The 23,594-nt window shown below is 40.8% G+C and overlaps 1 protein-coding gene across 2 annotated transcripts; it reads right to left on the bottom strand.

The window, feature by feature from the left end:
• Positions 1-1,965: 1,965 nt before the first annotated feature.
• On the bottom strand, positions 1,966-23,259 carry HMGCS1 (3-hydroxy-3-methylglutaryl-CoA synthase 1). Of its 2 annotated transcripts, XM_015063323.2 has the most exons (11): positions 23,102-23,254; positions 17,340-17,400; positions 11,013-11,470; positions 10,561-10,686; positions 9,865-10,029; positions 8,330-8,495; positions 7,360-7,530; positions 6,779-6,885; positions 5,316-5,441; positions 4,926-5,089; positions 1,966-3,790 (listed from the first exon to the last, which is right to left on the bottom strand). In XM_015063323.2, the coding sequence occupies exons 3-11, from the start codon at positions 11,458-11,460 to the stop codon at positions 3,701-3,703; spliced, it is 1,563 nt and encodes a 520-aa protein (XP_014918809.2). In that variant the 5' UTR covers positions 11,461-11,470; positions 17,340-17,400; positions 23,102-23,254; the 3' UTR covers positions 1,966-3,700. The 2 variants fall into 2 exon arrangements, with proteins under 2 accessions (XP_014918809.2, XP_014918810.2); XM_015063324.2 differs by lacking the exon at positions 17,340-17,400 and having other exon boundaries at positions 23,102-23,259.
• Between the last annotated feature and the right edge of the window lie 335 nt (positions 23,260-23,594).

Below are 23,594 nucleotides of genomic sequence, written 5' to 3'. Positions count from 1 at the left end.
TTGAAATTAGTGCCATGTGAGTTCTGCGGGGACCCCACATCACAGTGAGGCTGAGGCGAAAGGTCTATAGCGGGAATCCAAAGGGAGATGTTATCACATTCTCCGGGGTCCTGGGCAAAGACTGAATGGAGACAGTTGCCACCCTTGTGGCTGGAGTTGAAGGCAAGGCAGAGAGCATCTGAAATGTGTGGAAGGGTTCTGATGCATAGACCAAAGGCTTTAAGGCCTGAATAAACCTGGCACATTTTGAGGAGCCGAGAAGACAGGGTAGATGGAAACATTGTAAATCTTGGTGAGTGTGGTACTGAGTTGAAGTAGGCAGAGAACAGATCCTCTAGGAGTTTGCAAGCCTGAATAAGGAATTTGATAGAGTGAAATGTAAGCACATTTGCAGTAAGCACATATGCAGTCTAGGCAGCCTTCAGGGAGGAAGCAACTCTTGAGGCCCTAAAGATCAAGAGTTTTGCTAAGGTGGGTTGGAGGTGCTTGCTTAATAGCATCTCAAAGACATGGAGGCACAGGGATGCTTTTGTAAAATCAGTCTAACAAAACTTTAATCTTTCCTTTTTTAAATTTTTTAACATTTATTCATTTTTTGAGAGACAGAGCATGAGTGGGGGAGGGGCAGAGAGAGCGGTAGACACAGAATCCGAAGCAGGCTCCAGGCTCTGAACTGACAGCACAGAGCCCGACACGGGGTTCGAACTCACAAACCATGAGATCATGACCTGAGCTAGTCAGACCCTTAACCGACTGAGCCACCCAGGTGCCCCTCATTTCTTTTTTTTTTTTTTTTTACTGTAGAGGCTTGCACAATGATGAAACATGGGCAAAGAAAAGATGAATTCCTTTTTACTTCTAAACATTTAAAATAAAAATGCATTATTATTATAAGCCAGAACTCTGATGATCTATAAACTTCTTGAGGATTGCTATTCATAATCTTCAGCACCAAATTACTACCATTATAATAATTTGGGGGAGGGGAATCACAGGACGACTGTTTTCTTTGACCACCAATTTGGAAAAACACAAGGAACCTAGGACTTAATTAAAAGTAGTTGCGAAATTTTAAAAGTGTTCGTTTTGATGTCAAGATTACCTCGCTTGAAATGATTTCAAGACCCTGTTACATTCATTCCTTGCTCTATTGACGTCTTTAGTGTTTCAGGACATTTCAAACAGGAGGTAAGGGAAGAAGCGTTTCAACTGAATCACAGGAGGATCAAAAGTACCTGTTTGCATCTGTTTGAGTTTGATCTACCGCTAATCTTAAACTTACTCATTAGTGTTCATAAAAACAAAAACCCAGAAGGTTAAGAAATTATCACTAAGTATTGAATGTAGACATGACACGATGATATGAGCTGATTGGGATTAGCAAATAATCTGGGTTAATTCCTAATTCATATAATCCTAAGAGTTGATACGGCTCTTAGAGATGATCTGGTCCAGTATTACTGCCAATGTGAAAATTCTCTATAAAACCCCTGGGAGCACCAGCACCACGTTGGAGGCTCCCCTTACGTTGGAGGCTCTTGCTGGTTGGAAGCAGTTCATTGGCTGTAAAGTTTGATCTTTAATTGGTAACTCTTAATCTTAGGTTGTTTCCGGGAAAACACAGTAACTCTCTTCATAAATATTTACAGCCAAATTTATACATGCTGATCACCCACTTTGTTTAAAAGGTAAAAATAATAAATTATGAGTACAAATTCTTCCACACTAGATGAATAGCTCCTTGAGGACAAGACATTATGCCTTATAACTCTTTAATTCTGACCTAAGCAGAGTGCCTTGCTTATATCAGGTTTTCAAATGTTTGCTGAGTGATGAATGAATAAATTAGTGAATGAATGAAATGAAATGAAACAAATGCCCATATTTAGAAATAGCACCTTGGCTGATTTCTTGCCTAAATTCTTAGTTCAGGAGGGAAAAAAAAGAATACTCAAATATCCGAAATATTTCTCTAAAACTTTATTCAAAGTTATTCACCTCACTGTCGATGAGGTGTACAGTTAATGCTCTGACAATTTCACCAGGCTTGCCCATTGCCGGCAATGGACTTTGAGAAACCCATTTCCTGACACCCAAAAGTTAAATTAACTCTTTTCAAAACATACCAAACTCCCAATACTTGTGAAAGTCTTACATGCACCATTTTCCCATTAATCTTTAAATGTGAACTTACATTATTAATCTACATCAGTAGATGTTAAAATGAAGTCATTTTAACAAATTATGACTGTACAAATCAAAATACCACTAGTTAATATCAGACAAGAGTATTTTACAAACACTACATTACATATTACCTTGCAATCTGAAACATTACAGTTCATATTTGTGTAAGTTTATCTGAGATAACTGAAACTTCACAGAATTTAACAGCAAATAAAGTTTAAAAAATTGAGTTCTGTACATTAGTTCCAACTATCTCTATGTTACAATCTATAAGGCTCATGTCATATTCAGCACCAAGAAGATCTACAAAACGATCTAACCAGTCTTCTTATTCATCCTATGTGATAGTTTTTGTTGGTTTTTTAAGGTGAAAGTCTAAAAAAATGCTTTATAAATCCTACTTCCAGAACTTGAAATGGAATACTCTTTTTGGCTGGTCATACTATATAAAAACGTGGGTTGCAGTTTTTTGTTTTTTTTTTTGTTTTTTTCATTGAAAAGATACCCAAAAAAGAAAACAAAAAAAGAAAAAAAAAGGAATACTTACACCATGAATTTAGGCTGTCAGTCTTTAAGTTGAATTCATAACACTGAAGCATCAGAAGTAACCTAATAATGCCCTGCCTCATCCTTCCATCTTGTTTTAAAAGTTTTAAAGGCAGCCAGAAAGACGTTTTACTTATTCTTCAAAATAAGGTGCAAAGAAGGATCCCAACACTTCCTCATACACAGCTCCACCGACATCTCAGTGTTGTTCAGTATAATCCACCTTGAGCCAACGATCCAGAAGCAGACCCAGAGGTACAGCCATAGCTCCCAGTGCAGCACGCTGTCTATGCCAAACGTCCACTCAACGCTAGCATCTCTCTGTTCACAGAGGTCATTGCAATAACTCATCCCTGCTGGCCTGGATTTAAAGCAACATTCCGGTTTCCAGAACCAGTGCCATATCATCCCAACTCTTCTCCCTCTTCAGGATTTATAAATTATAGAAAAAGAGCAGGTTTGTCTTGCCATTTTTAAACAGGGTTTGTGCATATCACATTTTAAGACGATACGCCCTGAACTAGAAACTTTTTTCAAAAACCACAGGTACTTTCAGTAAGCTTGTTTGTTCAAAGTACAAAATTCTTACGTGTTTAAAAAAATTAAAATCGGAGACCAGTACCTCTGCTTTCTTCGCCCAAAGCGCACAATTCGTCATACTACATTTAAAAACTAAGCTTCATGCATACAAATGGCCAGAGAGGTATGAAGTTTACAGAGCCCTTAAACATCATTCCGGTACATTAAGCATTGGCTAGACCACGACAGGAAGCATGTTAGCAAATTGAGCAAAGAGACTTTCCCAAGAACACGATAGTTTTCCAGGCTCCATGTCAGTCACATAAAAAGTTACATAACATGTAATCCTTTAAAATTGTCCCCAGACATCCCATTCCCAGAACTGTTCCCATACATACCCCCCACCCGAACCCACACTGACTTAAGTCTTCCACTTCACACAAGTATCTTAATGCTCCCCGTTACTAATGACAGCCGCTTCGGGTTCTGCCGCTGTTGCAGGGAGCCTTGGCACTTTCTTAGCAGGACTTGGAATGTGCTAAAATCGAAGGAAAAAGAGTTGTTGACTCCTTGGGGTTTTTTTAGAGACAGAGTGCTAATTAAAATTCTCATTAAAGAAAAACCTGAGAAAGGACAACTTTGGAGAGGTTGATGCTAAACACATATCCTATAGAACCTTTCAGGGAAGGAACTAAATAGCGATTCGCTACCTAATGGTGAAGTAATACACAAATACTCAGAGCGAGGGAGAGAAGACCACCGAGACCTTCCATACACAGTATTCTACTTGCTACTCTTGCGTTGCCAACTCTCACTCTAGCGCCACGACTTGCTACCTAATTTGTGTAAGAGCAAGAAGCGAGCCTATGCATTCATCAAGTTTGTGATGAGCAGATAAAATAAACAACTTCAAGGTCATAAAGTCCTTAGTTTAAAGCGTGGCCTTGACTTGGCAAATCATCTAACTTCTTGCAGCTTCATCTGTAGAATGGGGATAGCATCATTTACTCAAGATGGATTTTGTAAGGACTAAATCAGAAAATGTAAATAGGGGCGCCTGGATGGCTTAAGTCGGTTAAGCATCTGACTCTTGATTTTGGCTCAGGTCATGATCTCACAGTTCGTGAGTTCGAGCCCGACATCGGGCACTGCGTTGACAACACAGAGCCTGCTTAGGATTCTCTGTCTCCCTCTCTCTCTGTACCTCCCTGGTCTCTCTCTCTGCTCTTAAAACCAAATAAACATTAAAAAAATAAAATGTAGATGAAGTTCCTAGCATATAATAGGAATTCAAATCATTGCTATTATTGTTGCTGCTTGACAATTTATAGAGATTTGACAATGGCCTGAAGAGACGAGGGGGGCTCCTCTCTCACCAAGACATTACCACAAAATGAGCCTTCTCTCTACATCAGTTTTCCTTTAAATGTTGGTATTCTTAATAAAACCTAGTATTTACTATCCATTTTCAAACTGCTAATAATTTGAGTGCAAAGCACTTCATACAGTAGAAAATGGCACAGCTGGAATCCAACACCAGAGCCCTAGCTCTGAATTACTCTGCTTTCTCGACATTCCTTTAGGTGGCTCAGTCTTGGGTCCCCCGGAGATGTGGGGATGGAAATTTCTTACACTGTCAAAGGCAGAGAACAAGCACGACGAGCTTTACCCACCTCAGTGGCTGTACTTGAATGCACAAGTCCCACTCCTTCCCCCAGGGTGTCGTCACTGGGAGAGGGGCGCCGGGCATAGGTCCTCCTGTGCTTCTCATCCACTCTGACCAAGTACCATGTTCCTTCAAAGAGTGAATCTACTGAACTCTGGGGAATATAGTTGACTAAAGGAAAGGAAGAGAATATGAAACGTTAGTTATGATATACAATTCACCTGGTAATAAAACTAGGGATAAAAAGTTGCGTATTTCCCCACAATTTTTACTGATACCGGATTAGTACCGAATAAAGCCTAGATATCCTTATCTTACATGTAACATGTTTCATATTATTAGAGCCCTCCAATAGGCTTTTGGGTATAAATGTTTAAACACAATTTGGTATTTTTACCCAAGTGATGAGTGTCCTCTCTGAGCTTCATGTTTTCAGCAAAGACATCTGGTGCCACACAAGTTCTTGAGTCAAGTCTTGATTTAAGATCACATAAACTTGCTGTTATTTTATCAAGAGCAGACCCTAAAACAGTAAACACCAAAATTAAAAGACAAAAGTAGCATGCCCCAAAGCCTGAACAAAATGCTACCAAATGGAAAAACAACTTTTTGTTCCTTGTAGAACTACCTGATATTGTTTAATTGAAAGATATGATAGTATTTGTTTGGTGCAGCCTCCCTATGACATTTGTTTGGTATCAGACAATAGACAAGTCGGGAAATCAGTGGGATGTGAAACTATAAGTAACTTGTCTATGGTCAATACATGATCCAGTCTTAGAGTAATGCCAAGTCTTCCACCAGTTTTTCTCCATGTTTTGCTCCTTCCTACTCAGGGAAGGGGCAAAAGTTTCTCAAAATATAAGCCAAAAACTAGAAACCTATAAAAATCAAATATCTTAGTATAAAACCAAACCAAAAAGAAACGGTTTGCTATTACTCGTATGATCAGACTCAAAAGTTGCCTGTAGTAAACAGATATGCATCCCTTTCCCTACCTATATCCCCTGGTTATAAATGCTTTAAAACTGACACAAAGGATAAAAATAGTTACTTGCTGAAGAAGGAAAAGTCAAACACTATGCCATAATAAGATTTTTTTTTTTTTTTTTTTTTTTTAATGGGGCGCCTGGGTGGCTCAGTCGGTTGAGCATCCGACTTCAGGTCAGGTCATGATCTTGAGGTTTGTGAGTTCGAGACCCACATCGGGCTGTCTGCTGTCAGCACGGAGCCGGCTTCTGATCCTCTATCCCCCTCTCTCTCTGCACCTCCCCCCTTGAGCTCTCTCTCTCAAAAATAAATAAAACCTCTAAAAATATATATATTTTAAAACTGTTGGGGAGGAGGAAGTATAGTGCAGTGCTGTGTTCTTTCTTTCTTTTTCTTTCTTTATTTTTAGATTGAGAGAGAGAGAGAACACTCGTGATCAGGGGAGGGCAGAGGGAGAGAGACAGAACCCTAAGCAGGCTACAGGCTCAGTGCTGAGTACAGAGCCCAACATGGGGCTCGATCTCACAGACTATGAGATCATGACCTGAGCTGAAATCAAGAGATGGTCATTCAACTGACTGAGCCCCTAGGCACCCCGCCATAATAAGATTTTTTTAAGCTCATTATATATTTTTTCTGACTCAGATGAGAGGGAAAAAGATCTCCCAACTCAGACATAATCCTGCCATTTATTTACCCAGTTAAGGCAGATCATTCAAGAGTAAAACTCTGGTGACGTTGAAAGAAGTGATGAAGATTCAAATGTAATTATCTGCGGGACAGATTCAAGCGCTCACTTGGGAAGCCCGCTGAATGGACCCTGGTACGGCAGCTTCTCGATACACACTTGTTGGGAGTGTTGGCATTTACCTGGTGTGGCATCTTGCGTAACTTTAAGGGAATACATGGTGGCAGCCAGGCCAGAACCGTAAGAGAACACACCGATCCTCTTTCCTGCCAGCTGCTGAGGCGTGTACCTGCGCAGAGGGAAGAAATGTCATGAAAAAGTCCCACTGGTCTAAAACTACAAGGTGTGGGAAGACTGAGTTGGGAGTCAAAATTCATACTGAAGCCGCAGGAAGCCAACCTAGCGCTTTACAACAAGCACACTGGAAACAAGACTATTCGCCTCTTTGGGAATGATGGGGCTTTATGAAAGTCATCATGTCATAAAATGAGTTACTCTGCCAACCAGGGATTTACAGTTCAACTGCGGGTCAAGAGTAAGAAGACCACGAGAACAGGAGCCAGGAAAGCCAGTATGAAACGAAGTACCCAGGAGTAACTGCAGCCTCGTCCCATTTCTCTTTGGGTCAATGGACAGTAGGTAGAGAGCCTAGCAATAAAATGTCATCCTGTGACCTGCCAACAACATGCCTGCCAGCAGCTTCAGTCTTCGAAATTGAACATCCCCAAATGAGAGGAGTGAAGCAGCCGAAATGGGTACTTACTGTGCCAGAACAGAAGCAAGGGAGCCATACACTGATGATGTGTACATATTTCCATTTTGATTTGACACAAGCAAAGATGCCTTTGTTTTCTGATTAAAGAGTTCAGAACTAGCCTTCATAAATGCCTTTTCCACATCTCTATCAAAGTAGGTATCTTCTAATTTAACATCCCTGAAAGATTAAGAAAAAAGACCATCTTACAATGCTCAAAGACTACATTTTTATTATACTAGTGGACGTAACTAATATTCTAATCGGTGTGTATGATTTAGTTTCCTTATTTATTAAAAGCCAAGTAGCAACATGCTAATGGTTATGGAAGATGTAACAGTTGCACACATACAGTCTTTTTGGTTGAAGTTTTTTATAATCATGTTAAGACAACTTAATTCTAGTGGGTTTATAAACTCACTAAAGCTTCGTCGCCACCAAGCTGAATACACTACTCTTTCAAGTCCATAATAATGTCTATTTAGTTAGAAAAGTCACGATATTACAGGAGCCAGGTCTTAAAAAGTTGAGTAGAATTTTATTAGACGTAGAAGGGCCACAGGCAAGAAGGAACAGGCATGGCATTCTAGGGAGCCCCAGGAGTGGGGAAAATGTGGAAGGAGTAGGAAAGGCGACTTTGATAGCGGCAGCGTGTGAGATGGGATGGGGCACAGGGGCTTGAGAGGCAGGGAAAAGATTTCAGAGGCTGTAGTAGTAGTAAATATGAGCACTCATCAGGCTATATTATTATGGTGACAACAGGAACAGATCTAAAAGGAGGAAATCAGAAAATATGAGAAATAACTAAAGAATTCATGTAGGTAAGCCACCACCTGTCTGGGACTCCGTTTCTTCACTAATGACATAGATGGGTTAGACTAGATGACTTTTAAGATCCTTTTGACTCTAAAATTTTCATGTCTATAAAAATAATGATACTCTCACACAGAAGGAAAAAAATCATAACAACTCCTCTTACCCAAAGGCTTCCAGGCCACTATAGGTACTGTTTTTATCTCTGTTCTGGTCATTAAGGAAGTCATTCAGCAACATCCGAGCTAGAGATTTCTGAACCAGCTTACAGTAGGGTGAGTGGAAGATCATGAAACCAAAATCATTCAAGGTAAAATCTCTATCATTTCCCTCTGAAAGAGAAACGCAAAGAAATTATGAAATTCATTTAAACCACTATCTTTGGAAGGCTGATTTTAGAACAAGGCTACGATGTTCTTATATCTTTAAAAAGCAACCAAAAATATACTGTATAATGAAATAATCTCTAATGGCTTAAAATGCAGATCAAAAAGACATCCAGAGATAGAACAATATCCACTACCACATCACTGTTTCCATACTTAAGAGTCTGTAATTAATTTAGTGGGTTGGGGCCAGCTTTTTCTGTTTTTTTTTTTTTTTAACCTTACAGTATTTTTTTAATGAAAGACAATACAGTAGCAAATAGCAAACTGTATAACTTGTGGCATGGATAAGTAATTTCATGATATTTTTGTTTCCATTTAGCAAGCATAGACAAAGTAGAATGTACTTCTCACTATGGATCCTAATAAAAAGCTAGAAAATCACTGTATTGTTAAATACTGTTAAACAGTATGACATTTTACACAATGCAAGAATGCTTCTTCTCCAGGACCACCATGAATCTTACTATGTTATTGAATCTTACTATGTTATTCAATTTTTAACCCTCTCTCACAACCTCTATAAAAGCAAAGTTAGTTTATGGAAAAAGCCTGATTTATATGATACTGTGTGTTTTAATAGCACTAATTCAAATACTGTACTGTTGAGTATATCTCAAGAAATTTTTTTAGGATTAAAGATAGAGATTAATGAGGACACTGAAAAAGCAAGTATGAATTCACAGGTCAAATGCAAACAACCTATGGGGCGGAGGGAGTCACTTCAGCGATTTATTTTCATTAGAGTTTGCTCTGGATCACAGTTGCAAAGTAAAGCCTTATAAAAGTACCTCTGTCAAAAGATGAACAAAATTCAAGTTTTTTTATTTTGAAAGAGAGAGAGAGAGAGAGAGAGACAGACAGACAAACAGCACAAGCAGGGGAGGGGCAGAGAGAATCCTAGGTAGGCCATAGAGGGAGGGAGAGAATCCCAGGCAGGCTCTGTACTGTAAGCTCAGAGCCCAACACAAGGCTCGAACTCATGAACTGTGAGATCCTGACCTGAGCTGAAATCAAGAGTCGGACACTTAATTGCCTGAGCCACCTAGGTGCCCCCAAGTCACTTTCTTTAACCCTAGTTTTAATTTTTTACTGAGGATAAATGTAAGTATTTTTGCACAGGCATACCTCATTTCCAAAGCTTACCTGTTTTCCGAAATTACACATTCCCAAAAACTATGGGAAAATGCAATCTGGTAGGTGAGGAAGAAATGGTTAAAGGACACTCCTACAAAGCAACATCTCACTAAAGATACTTAGTATATCGCACTGCCCTCAACAGATACCAAAACCAAGGAGAATGGATGAAACCCACCTTTCTGCCACTGCGCACGGATCTTTTTGCGGTAGACAGCATAGCAGCGGTCTAATGCACCGAGGTAGCACTGTATGGAGAGTTTTCCATCTACTATAGGATATTCAGAAAGCATATCGGGCTTGTAAAAGTCATAGGCGTGTTGCATATGTGTCCCACGAAGTCCTATTAGAACAAAAAAGGAAGATGATATGTATTTCTGCTTCTTGATGTTTGTATGTTAGTAAGCATATCCCATTATATGGGGACTTTCCTTAATAATCTACTCTTGCCACTTGCAGTATAGAAATCACAAGGTGAGACCAACATGTAATTGAAATGAAACAACAGTATCCATGGATAGGCCTAAGACTTCTTTCACTGCAACATTTTACACAAGCTTCATATGTCTAAATGGGACATCACAATTGCTCTACTGAACTGAAAACAAATTAAACTTGTCACTAATGAGTGACTATGGGCCAGTTGCTCTTTTTGGTTGTTACTTAAACCCATCTTACTTCTCTGTAAAATGAGAATGATGTTACTTACCTCATAAAATCGCTGTAAAGACTAAATACAGTAACACAAATAAAGCACTGAGCAGGCAGTACCCGCATTTAATGAACACTCAGTAAATACCGGCTTCTGTTTCTGTTTTCAACTTTCTTGGCACACTTTGCTAATAAAAAAAGAAATGCTCTCTCAAACACTCACCTCGCTCAAAAATTAAAGGAGCATTTGGCCCAATGAGCAGAGCAACAGCTCCAACTCCCCCTGTAGGTCTAGCATTTCCTGTGGCATAGACAGCAATATCTCCTGCAACCACCAGGGCATACCGTCCTGAAAAATATTTTTGTTAATATATAAGAAGGTGATCACCACTATAAATATCACACATATAAACTGAAGTCTTCTATTTTTCTAGAATGTGCTTTCCTCATCTTTGGCAAAGAAAAAAATATTCCAAATTTTTATAATTTTGTCCTACATGATAAAGATAACAAGTTTATAATTCAGATTAGTTGAAAGAGCTATATTTCTGAGCATATTCAAACAAGCGTAACTGGCAAGATTGCACATGGCATTAATTAAAAGGTCGTTTGGGCCTATGCATCCTCAAGGAGAGTTTCTTTGGAATAACATGTAACATATAACATGTAACATACCATCCCAAGAGCTGGACTCAATCCAGTTAACAGCATTAAAGACAGCAGCTGTGCCTCCATAGCATGCATTAGTTGTATCTATTCCTTCTATATCTGTGTTCCCAGACTCCTCAAACAGCTGCATCAAATTAGTCTTCACGGACTTCGATTTGTCGATGATTGTCTCCGTTCCAACTTCTAAACGCCCAATGCAATCATACGAAAGGCTATTTCTCTCCATAAGATTCTGAACCACAGTCATGCAAAGAGAGTTGATATCTTCTCTATCGGTACAGAAGCCCATTCTGGACTGGCCCAAGCCAATAGTATACTTTCCAGCATCTACACCATCATACTTTTCCAACTCTGCTTGATCAACATATTGAGAAGGAAAATAGATCTCAAGGGCAACAATTCCCACATCTTTTGGCCAGCAGGCTTCTGCATTCAAAGGAAGTGACCCAGGCATGGTGAAAGAGCTTGAGAAAGAAAAACAGAAAAAAAATGTTGTTTTAGGTTATAAATTCCAGATTGTCAAGTTCAAACTTAAGACATCAACATTAAAAGTTCAACTATCACCCAAAATGTTAATTTAAGTTCTAAGTTTAGTATATTTTACTTAGGGGAGTCAAGTTTATTTTATAATAATAATAATAATAATTATTATTATTATTATTTTTATTGAAGTATAGCTGACATACAATGTTACATTAGTTTCAGGTGTACAACATAGAGATTCGACAACTCCATGCAATATGCTCTGCTCACAAGTGTAGCTACCATCTGTCACCACACAATGTTATTGCAATACCACTGACTATATTAGGGGCAATTTTAATACGTGAAAGTAGTCATTGTAGTATGAATGGAATACTATTATTTAAAATTACTGTCTTTTACAAAGATTTGCACCTGATTTAAAACTAGACCTTTTCAGGGGTCCCTGGCTGGCTCAGTTGATGGAATGTGCGACTCTTGATCTCGGAGTCATGAGTTTGAGCCCCATGCTGGGCACAGAGATTACTTAAAATAAAATCTTTAAAAAGCAAAACAAACAAAACCCTGGACCTCTTTAGATTTAAGAAATGATTATTAAAGGTAAAGAAAACTCAAATAAGATCCTTCTGTTGTAAAGAACTATAAGATAAAATACAATGACAATTAGTAATATGGTCCACAAATCAGAATTCAAGTACCTAATCCATTCCTGGCCACCCAAGAACGTTTAAATAAGTCAGTCAGTCAGTCATCATAGATATATGGATTATTCACAGCTATTGACTTTAAGGGACTTTAAAAATTGTTAAATGAGGTGCGCCTGGGTGGCTCAGTCAGTTAAGCCTCTGAATCTTGATTTCGGCTCAGGTCATGGTTTCACAGTTCATGAATTCGAGCCCTGCACTGGGCTCTGCGCTGCCAGTGTGGAGCCTGCCAGGGATTCTCTCTGCCCCTCCCTGCCTCTAAATAAATAAACAAACAGACAAACTTAAAGAAAAGCCATACTATAGAAGTCTACCAAATCAATCCGTACAAGGCCCCTGTTATTATAAAGAACCCCACTCCCTCACCCAGAACCCATATGATTAAAATTTTAAGCAAAAATAAGTTCCAGGACCCATCACAGGGTGATATGCCAATATCCTATACTTTCTACAGCCAGTATATAGGCAACAAATGATCACAAGGTATCACTTAGCTTCTAAATCAGGGGAAAAAAAAACTGATTCAAATTTGAAAACTGGTAATCCATATATTACTTATGTGGCATCTAGATAACACCTCTTAAAACCACCCCTTCTTGGGGCACCTAGGTGGCTCAGTCGGTTAAGTGGCCGACTTCGGCTCAGGTCACGATCTCGCGGTCTGTGGGTTCGAGCCCCGCGTCGGGCTCTGTGCTGACAGCTCAGAGCCTGGAGCCTGTTTCCGATTCTGTGTCTCCCTCTCTCTGACCCTCCCCCGTTCATGCTCTGTCTCTCTCTGTCTCAAAAATACATAAACGTTAAAAGAAAATTTTTTTTTAAAACCACCCCTTCTTTTTTTTAAAAGGGCACTATAGAAAACTGTTGCCACACTACACATACTTTCAGTAGTGCCTAGATTTATTTACTAACAGTAAAATAAATGTGCTAGCCACTCAGCACCATTGCTACGTGCCTGCCTACGGGCAAGTCACATGACCTACCAGAGTCTCAATTTTTTTAAGAGATTGTATTCATTAAGAGAAGTTATTCTAAATTATTTCTCACAGGGGAGAATTTAATAGAGGGAAACGGTTTCAAATTTGTTGGCTGGGCTAGAGGAGCAAAAAGGGGAAGGTGGTTATTCAAATCCCCAGAGCTCACACTCCTGCTGAAGCCGCTGGGGCTGTCAGCACTAGCACCTCTGCTACTGAGCTAGAGCCAAGATACCCCTCCCATCCCAACCCTTCCTGCCACCGCCACTGACAACAAGACCGCCCCTTCTTCCCACCTTCCAATCTCTCTTGAGTACTTCCATGGGCAGTCTACCCAGAACCCAGCCGGCACAGGAGTCAGAGGAATATAGTCGTCAGGCTTTGAAGAATGGCACAGCCTGTTAGTTTTAGAGAAAGAACCTTTTCTTTGTTTAAACTTCCACAACTTGGGGAGCCGGGGTGGCTCTCAGTCAGTTGAGCATCCAACTCTTGATTTCAGCTCAGGTCATGATCTCGCGATTGGTGGGTTCGAGTCCTGCACCAGGCTCTGTGCTGACAGCATGGAGCTTGCTTGGGATTCTCCATCTCCCTCTTTCTCTGCCCCTCCCCCGCTCTCTCTCAAAATAAATAAACTTTAAAAAGATAAACTTCTACAACTCAATTTCCTTTTTAGGCATCACACAATTGGAAGGTGCTATTTAGGTGACAGAATTTCAGGTTTTCGTTGACCTAAAGGTCTTAGCTTATGAGAGTTACCTGTGTCCTACTGGTTCACCAACCTTCTACAGCATTGACCAACTCACTACTTTGACTCCTAAACGTGAAAATAAGATCCTATATTTATGTCATTTGTCCCCTGCCACTCTGCAAACTCTGGTATATTATCAGGTATAATGAATTACAAACTACGGACATAGTGAGTTGTTAATTATGGAAATCTTGACAGAATATCTAAAACAGAGAGGTTATCCTTAAATCATGTAATAATCTACTCTGAGCCCATAAGCCATCAAGCCATGAGTATATTAAAACTTAAAAAATAAGCCCCTAGAGATATAATCACAAAATCTAAGTTAAAGGTCTTAAGGGTGGGGCGCCTAGGGGGCTCCGTCAGTTATGTGTCTGACTCTTGATTTCAGCTCGGGTCATGATCACACAGTTGTGGGATCAAGCCCCCCACGTCAGGCTCTGCACTGACAGCACAGAGCCTGTTTGGGATTCTCCCCGCCCCTCCTCCACTCATGCTTACTCTCTCTAAAAATAAACAAACATAAAAAAAAAAAAAAAAAGGTCTTAAGGGATATCATTGAATCTTCCTTCTAAATACAAGAATCTTATGTATATGTTTTTTTATTCACCTAAACAATGACATGTTATATGCCGAACATTTGGGACCAGTTTCATAGGAGATAACCCTTGCCCTTTCAAATAAATATTCACCATCTTGTGTGTAAGATACAAACACCTAATACTAAACAAGTGAAACAGCAGAGACAGTCAGATTATGTTATGGAGAACTACCCAACCCAACCTGGTGGCGGGGCAAGAGTGGGGAGAGAGGCTTCTTGGTTACTGGTGCTGACTTGAGTCTTAGGAATGAGTAAGGAGTAATCAGTAAAGCTCTACAGAAGCAAATGGTGGTAGAAGATTTTCAGCAGGGTGAACAGCATACATAAAGGCACAGAGCAAAGAACTATGAAAAGTTTTACTAATTTACTAAGTGAAATGTGAGGCCCAGGGAGTAGATCAGACAAGTAACACGTCAGTAGAACTAGGTCAGGGTCAGGTCATAACAGTTCTGCTATGCTAATTGTAAGGAGCTTCGACTTCATCATAAAGACATTAAGGTGCCATCAAGGTTTTAAACAGGAGTGACCTGGGTCATATTAGTGTTCGGATCAGTGTTTTTCCAACTCTGGAAATCAATTTAGTGGGTGGCAAACAACATTTTTTAAAATGTAATAGTAAAGAACAGAAAATATCAGATTGCATGGCACACAGTAAATTTAAGAATTTTTTCATGAAAATTATGTTTCAATTATTCACACATACCCTGGGTTGCAATATAAAGTATATTTCTTACTGAGGGTCATGGTCAAAAATTTTGAGAGTCAACATTTTGCACAATCACCAGTGCTGTGTAGAGAACAGATGTGAGTTGGGGAGCAGATACAGCAGTCCAGAGAAGACAGGTCATGAACCAGAGCAATTACTACATGATGGGTGAAGAAGGAACAGCTTCAAAAGATATGGAAGCAAAAAACTAGCAGAAATTGTGATTGACTAGAAGTTAAGAAAAGAAGGAAGTGTTTAGGATGGCTCCCAGATTTCTATCCTCAACCGTCATGACTAGACAGAAATTCTGTCAAATTGGCTACATTAACAGAGAGGCATCTGTTTTCTTCTTTTATTCTTTCCCCTCTTCCTTGGAAACCTAGCAGTTTATGATCATCTACACTGCGTTACACTGAAATTGAAATAAAGACATAATGGAACTAAAATGTCACTAGGCAGATTCTCAGTTTATAGTAAAATAACATGAAGTCCTCTGCATAATCCACAGAAAAGAGTTCTATAACTAGTGTTTAAAAACAAAGACCAGTCCATATCCCTAGAAGAGGAACCCCTCCTACATGCTATCCTTGAAGTCACCAGGGGCAGGAGGATCACCCACCTTCCCAGCCTTTCCCACAAGCTGACACTTTAGGTTCTTTACAACTCTCCAAACTGCTCTAAACGTCCTGAGGACACTGTGATTTCCCTTGCCTGGCCCAACAGTTTGCAATGCTTTTGGAAAGAAAATGGACAAATATATACAATCTTCTGAAGGTATAAACCAGTTTATAAGAAGCCACAATGCAAGGCTTTGATCCCAGAATTAATCCATATTTACCATAATCTGACCAGCTCTGATCAGTTCTTATATTACGGTACTTAAGAAATAAGGTATAACTCTGTTATTCTTAAACCTCCGAGGGGTTAACTAAGTACCTTGTTTCATTTGGGGTAAAAAATGTAGCTTAACTAACCCACTCACATCAGGTTGAAAGTCAATCATGACCCTAATCTTGGTATGGAAAAAGTTTTACAGTATCTGACTCAATCAATATTGCTCATTGTTTGAGGGGTTTTGATGGCCAAGATGTTTATTATATTCCCAATAAAAACCCATCTAATTTGAAATATTTAGCTTTTGGTTGAAATTAAGGGAGAGTAAGATTAAGTAGGAAAAGAATGGAAAATTAATACAAGGAAGTAATTGTTTCCATGGCATTTCAAACAACAAAAAATATGGTATAGTTTCTGAACTGTAATCTTTACTTTTAACTATCCTATTAAGCATATGCTCTTGTGTTGTCCTCTCAATGCTCTCTGAAGCAGGCCAAAAATAAATTATAAAAAGGAAAAGAAAAAAGCCAGCTAAAGATCTCAGATTTTCACATTATGGTGTTAACTCCATACAGAATGGGTTAATTCACTATTCTAAATACCACAAAAAAAACTCTAAATAGAATATAGTTTAAAAATCTGACAGTTTAGGGATGACTGGGTAGCTCAGATGGTTAACCATCTGACTCATGATGTCAGCTTGGGTCATGGTCTCACAGTTGAGGGATCGAACCCCACATCGGGCTCTGTCGGGTCTGCACTGAGCATGGTGCCTACTTGGGATTCTCTCTCCCCTCTCTCTCAGCCCCTCCCTCACTCGCACCTCTCTGTCTCTCTCAAAATAAATGAACTTAAAAAAAGATCTGACAGTTAAAAAATCCCCTTCAAATATTTTTAACCTTTTGCCCGTAAAAAGGTATTTCGTTATTTTTCAGAGCACTGTATGCGCAATTAAAAAATATGTAAGTGGGATAATGGGGATTCTATTCTGCATTTATAATAAAATACAGAAATTTTCTTTCAAAATTTTAAAAAGGAGAGAAAAGGCACACTTTTTTAAAAAATCAGTTTCTAGATTTTAAACATCAGTCTGACAATCACAAAATTGAATGGTCTCCCAAGGCACTACAGCATTAACTCGTGTTTAAAGATAAGGTATAACTCTGTAATGGATTTTAAGAATGTGTGGGGCACACAAATGGTTATTAGCCCTGGGATGAAAATTAAATCTCCCCCTTCCATGGGAGAGGAACACTTTCCTTCGGCAGCACGACAGGATGCCATACCTGTGTGAGGGATAAAGGACTGTAGTCTCCAGGTCTGTCACTCTGGTTCCTCCTTCAGGCGCTAGGAATTTCAAATAAGAACTTCTTTTAAAGTCATAAACCACCACACGAATTCAAATAATGACTCCAATTCCAAGTGTGTTCAAATAAGCATTTCCTTGCCCAATCACATGCCATAGAACAAATTTGACTTTGCTTGGAAAAATGGTACTTAAAGCTTATTAAACATCTGCACCTTATTTCATTAGTGCTTATAATGGTAGGTTCGGTCCTGGTAATGACCTGACATACGAAGTTCGTATTACCGATTCAGGTTTTAAATCAAGTGTGATGCTGGGAGAGTTGTTAGTTGTCTTTACTAACTTTGCATTATTAAGAATTGAAGGAAAGAAATATCAATAAGTTGTACAGGACTAGCAAGCTCTGGAGTAATGAGATCGATACATTCAAGAGCTTGCTCTACACTTTTAAGAGTTGGTGGCTTTAGTGATTTGTGCCTCTTTGAGCTTCAATTTCCTCTTCTATAAAATGGAGTGAAGGGACTCCTGGGTGGCTTGGTCAATTAAATGATCGACTCTTTGGTTTGGGGTCAGGTCATAACTGCACGGGTTCATCAGATTGAGCCACATATCCGCTCAGCACTGGGGCTCAGTGCAGACAGTGTGGAGCCTGCTTGGGATTCTCTCTCTCCCTCTCTGCCCCTACCCTGCTCATGTTCATTCTCTTGTGCTCTCTTTGTCTCAAAATTAATAAATAAGCTTAAAAAATGTTTTGTAATATCAAGCACCAACTCATCATTATCCTAGTTCTTAGAATTTTTCAAATGAAATATGTATCTTTCTAGCAAGACCTAATTACCTTCCTGTATTTAATCTTGTGCTCCTAGTTTTCAACAGGTCCGCCCTCACCCTTCCCAACTTTTTAAAAAGTAATTTTCCCTATAGTGCTTCTGTTAAAAAGATAAGCATGCAGTATCAAGACAAACGAGCATTAAGCTTTATCATCATTTAAATTATGTGGAAATGCAATAGGAAGGTGACACTGGAGCACTTTCTTCAGGCCATCTGTTCTGAAGGAGTATTGCTCGAGACAATAGTTCCTATATTAACGAAAACACAATTACCTTTTCTCTCTATGTAATTATTGGCAAACTTAGCGTCTGCCCTTGACTGATTAACCAGAGACCGCATTCAGTAGTCTGAATTATTGTTAGTAAATAATTTAGTAAAGATTTATTTCTTTTACATGATTACATTTAAGAGCTCCTCCCAGATTTAGTTCCTTTTATTTCATTAAGTTTAACCCCCCCCCCACCCCAAATAAATAAACCCTGATAAGACTACTACATTCCAAAAAATCTCTTTGGGGCACCTGGGTGGCTCAATTGGTTAAGCATCCAACTTTGGCTCAGGTCATGATCTCACAGTTCGGTACGTGAGTTTGAGAACCACATCAGGCTCTCTTCTGTCAGTGCAGAGCTCACTCCAGATCCTCTCCTCCCTCTCTCCCTGCCCCTCCCCTGCTCATGCTCTCTCAAAAATAAAAAACATTAAAAAAAAAAAACTTTTCAAAAGATCTCTTTGATTACAGAATTATACATACACTTTGAGAAATAACCTGCATTTTGTTCTTTGCTATTTCAATTATGCTTTTGTAACTTGCAAATTAAGCAGACCACAGGGACTAGTCCTCACTGGTGAGGGGAAAACATGATTCCCCTTCCATGTTGAGACTATTTAAATAACTTAGTAATATTTCTTCTTGAAACCATGTAGGCATATGTATTTGACACTATTTTCCCAAGGAAATTTCTCCTGAACTTCCAATATTCCCTCTTTCAATTTTGATTATTTAAATTCGGGGGGGGGGGTGTGGGGGGAGACAGGCAGAGAGAAGAGGAGGGGAGGAGGAGAAAGGGGAGCAAGAGAAAGAGAGGAGAGGGAAGAGGGGAAAGAAAAGGAGACAGAGAAAAGGGCATTAGAGCAAAGAAAGAAACACAAGAAAAAAGATTCACAGAGGACTGCTGTGCTACTTAAGCTCCCAGGAGAAGAAGAGGCCAGGAGACCAGGAAAGGAAACGGAGGGTGTAAATGCCACTTTGGGGAATAACCCATTAGAAAGGGATTTCCTTTCTCTTCTGCAACTGCTAGAAGGGTTCTCTATCGTGACTGAAACAGCAAGGCCAAAGTCTCCAGCTGACCATCAGCTTATTTCTAATAGAAGGTCCCTTCAGGGCAAATCATGGAGCAGCATGGGTCAGGATAATAAGCAGTTAATAAACCGCAAGCGGCTGGGCACTGTTACCACAAAGCCTGTTTGGAGCCTCCAGAGGCCCAATATAGGCACTTCTAGTTTGGCAAAGATTAAAACTGAAAACTGCTGAGACTGCCAGGGCCAACCAGGTTCATGCAGTGATGCTTTCTCCTGGGGCTTATTCAGAGTTCTGAATTCCATCTTTGGCATCCCTCTACAGCCTTGATTCAAACAAGTAGTCAGAAAAGTTCACCCAGCACACAGTTTGGTCCATGATAAATGGTAAGCAGTTGCCTGCTGATCTTTTTCGCTATAAAAGGAGAGAAATCCAGGACACCCTTTCTCATGAGAAAGAGCTGGCCATCTTTCCCCCTTAGGAGCAAGCATGCAAAACTACGGTGAAGGCTTTGGCAACGCCTGTACACTCTGGTCTAGTTCTCTAAGTAAAAACTGACATTCCTGCCTCTCCCCAGAGTTACTGGTCTGCTCATAAATTCTACTCCTATTTCAAGGCCCTGTTCTAAGCTGCCTCTTCCAGCAAGGTTTCCTAGAGTTTTCTCATCAGGGTCCCGCACTTCTACAGCAAGTATGTGATTCACTCAAAGTCTTCATATTCTACTCTCAATGGAAAACTAGTTATTGACAGTCTTCTTATCCATACTAGATTCCTTGGCTCCTAATGGGAGAGGGGGTGTATTTTGATTCTTTTGAAATCCCTTTGAGACCTTGAAGTAAAGGGCATTCTACTGCCAGTTTTTGAGGAGCTAAATTTGGAGTTATCACAATTAGAGGACAAATCGTTTAGATTCAAGTACACAGAGCAGCCCTCATTAGTCAGTTCCTTTTGCTATCGCTTTGTAAATGAGCTGCAGCCCCAAATAGTGCCTAGAAGGTGTTTCAGAAGAGTGGCTTTCTACTGAAAAATGTAAGGAGTCTGTTGGTCTTAGCAACATTCCCGTATGTATACATCCCCAGGCACACACCCTGCCAAGATGAAGACTGAGCTCCTCTACTCTATCTACACTCGATTGACAGACAGCAACTGATCATCACATGCCAAGTGTCAGAATGAATAGATTATTAAGAATTGAGTCCTACCACCCTCTCATTAGATTGGGTAACATGTTTTCAAACCTCTGAATCTATACCACCATCTTGAGAAACATAAAAATATCACACCCTTCTATTTGGTTTGTTAGTAACCCAACATAAAATTATAAGACTCTGTTCCTTTCTACATGAAACTAAACATAGATTCTGAATATATAGCCGATCAAATTCCTCGAACCAGAACCTCAACTGCATCTCCCTTCAGCTCCACTGCTTTATGGGTTTAAATAATTTTAGGGTACCCAGGAAACACACATTACATCAATATCAGGGTTTTGCACTTCCTTCCAGAAAAGCTAGCTAAAATCTCAATTCAATCAAAAAATCTTAGTCATTCCCACAGTTAAGAATAACAATGTATTCCATTTGCAACTATGTGGATGGAACTAGAGGGTATTATGGTAAGTGAAATTAGTCAGAGAAAGACACATATCATATGACTTCACTCATAAGAGGAATTTGGGATACAAAACAGATGGCCATAAGGGAAGGGAAGCAAAAATAATACAAAAACAAGGAGGGGGACAAAACATAGAGACTCTTAAATACAGAGAACAAACTGAGGGTTGCTGGAGGGGTTGTGGGTGGGGGGATGGGCTAAATGGGTGAGGGGCATTAAGGAAGACATCTGTTGGGATGAGCACTGGGTGTTATACACGGGATGAATCACTGGAATCTACTCCTGAAATCATTATTGTACTATATGCTAACTTGGATGTAAATTAAAAATAAATAAAATAAAAAAGAATAACAAGGTATAAAAGCACTCTAGATAAGTACTTAAAGAAAACGAAATGAAAAGCAAGGCCCAGAAACTACCAGTAGATGATGTGGCCTCTTATGGCCTCAAACATAATATCCCATAATTTCTCCCCATTGGAAACACCTTCCTGAGAACTGGGGTTCCTGACTAAACTAGAACTGAATAAAGGATAAACCTACACATTTAGGAGAAAGAGACTTGCAAAGGTTAAACACTAAGGAAATAAAGTCTTTCTCCTCTTCCATAAAATATGCTATCCCTACCCTCCCCACCCCCACAAAAATAACTGAAATTTTAAAAACAAAGTTTTGATCAAAGAAAGAACACAAACGGCTTAGACGTCTCAAGATGCAAAGAACCATTTGGCACAGATCCATGTTAAGGACTTCCAATCCGCCTTCTAACAGAATCTGTACAATGAAAGCCCAAGCTCCATCGCAGAAGGAAAAACCTGTTAACTATATGAGCACTTCCATTTGTCTTAATTTTGTCACGTAGCCTGCCACTGTTTTTCATAGTTCATCCGTGCAATCGAGCAAATGTTACTTAGCAGCAGCCAGAACATCTCCTTCTACTGCAGCTGGATGACAAGAGCATCAGGAGCAGGAAAGACATGCCCCAGAGGTGAGCCTCGAAAAAAAAGCCTGTGATGGCCAAGGCCATAGGGCAAACATGACAAGCAGAGACCACCTCATTATCTGTTGTCCAAATCCCTCCTCCAGGGTAGGTGAGAGTAATCTTTTTCTCCACCACTGGTCAAAGCAGGACGCACGTTTTTCAAAGACACCATATACTTGGCTTTGAAATGTCCCTGGCTTAATCCAAAACCCACTGTGTGTGAAGGCCCTGTGGGTGCCTGCCCATTACATCACCATATCAGGTCGGACTGGCCCCGAAGCTATTAGCAGGAGGGAGGTACGGGATTTCAGAACACCAAGGAAACCTTTTTTTTTTTTTTTTAATATGGGCATAAAAAATATGGAGGCGGGAAGGTGGGAGGCGGAATCTGTGATATCTGACGCAAGCTGCCTGAAGCAGTCAAGAGCCCAAGTATTCCTCCAGGCTAAATCACGGTTGTGATGCTTTCTTGCACCTGAGCCAGGGAACAAAAGTTATGCCCACTTGCCAGCAACTCTCTATGTGGCTGCAGGAGGACACACCCACTTGCCAACCTACAAGCCTCCATCTAATTATAATCTTCCCCATCCTTCGGCGTCCACCCTTAACCCAAAGCTCCAGGAACGTCCTGGCAGCCCAGCTCATCGTCCCCTCCTGATGCACCTCCCTGCCCCCAAATCCCCTCCCGGCGATCACGGCCACGTCCCCGGCACCTCCAGCACCTGGCTATGTCATTTAGAACCCTAGCCCTCAACGCCCCTTCGCCTTCTTCCTTTTGCGACTCCTCGGCCCCTCGTCAGACCTACCGCGGTGAGAGCCCCAGGGCCCCTGGCAGGGGAGGCCCCTCAAGGCCCTGCTCGCGGCGCCCCTTCCTCTCGGGCCGGGTCCATACCTCCTCCCCACCCGAACCAAGCAGGACCTCCTACGGGCCTAGTCAAGGACACCGCCTCGGCCCGGCCCTCACCTCGCCCGCCCGCAGCGCCGCAGCAACTTAGCTCTCTTCCGCGCGGGGCACTCACCCAAACGTGACCTCCGGGTGGTGGTCGTGGACAGGGAGCGAGCCACGAAAGGGCAGTACGCGGGGCCTCCCCTCCACCACCAGCTTTATAGCCGCCGACCCACCCGACTCCGGCAAGGCCGGCAGTCGGTGGGAGGCTGGGCAGTGGTTCCAGCAGCCAATCGTGGCCCACAGAGTAGCCCGGCAGCGCCCGCCCCCCAGCCCGGCTTCTACCAATCCGAAGAAAACTAGAGGCGGGATCTTGCTAGGGTTTTCCCTCGTGGCTGGAAGGGCGGGGGAAGGGGCGGGGATAAAGTTGGAGGGCCGAGGAAGTGGGGTGAGAGAGTGACGTGGGGTGGCCCGAGAGCCGGCCTGCCAATTACAGAGCGGCGAGAGACAGCGAGAGCCAACAGGAACGGAGTGAGAGGTTCTCCGACCAATGGGAGTTTAGTGAGAGGAGACGGGAGCCAATGAGGTCTCCGCGTCCCACCACTGGGGAGAGATGGTCAAGTGTG

This window comes from Acinonyx jubatus, chromosome A1 (genome assembly GCF_027475565.1).
Source record: "Acinonyx jubatus isolate Ajub_Pintada_27869175 chromosome A1, VMU_Ajub_asm_v1.0, whole genome shotgun sequence".
Taxonomy (NCBI): Eukaryota; Metazoa; Chordata; class Mammalia; order Carnivora; family Felidae; genus Acinonyx; species Acinonyx jubatus.
This window is presented reverse-complemented; position numbering and strand designations above follow the sequence as displayed.

Bases quoted from the DNA above. Each gene is read 5' to 3' on its own strand.
- HMGCS1 (XM_015063324.2), bottom strand. From the start codon at position 11,460: ATGCCTGGGTCACTTCCTTTGAATGCAGAAGCCTGCTGGCCAAAAGAT. The intron at 6,886-7,359 runs GTAAGTACCCAT...CCCTCTGCGCAG, and splicing joins CTTGCTTCTGTTCTGGCACA to GTACACGCCTCAGCAGCTGG. The intron at 5,442-6,778 runs GTAAATGCCAAC...TTACTGTTTTAG, and splicing joins TACGCAAGATGCCACACCAG to GGTCTGCTCTTGATAAAATA.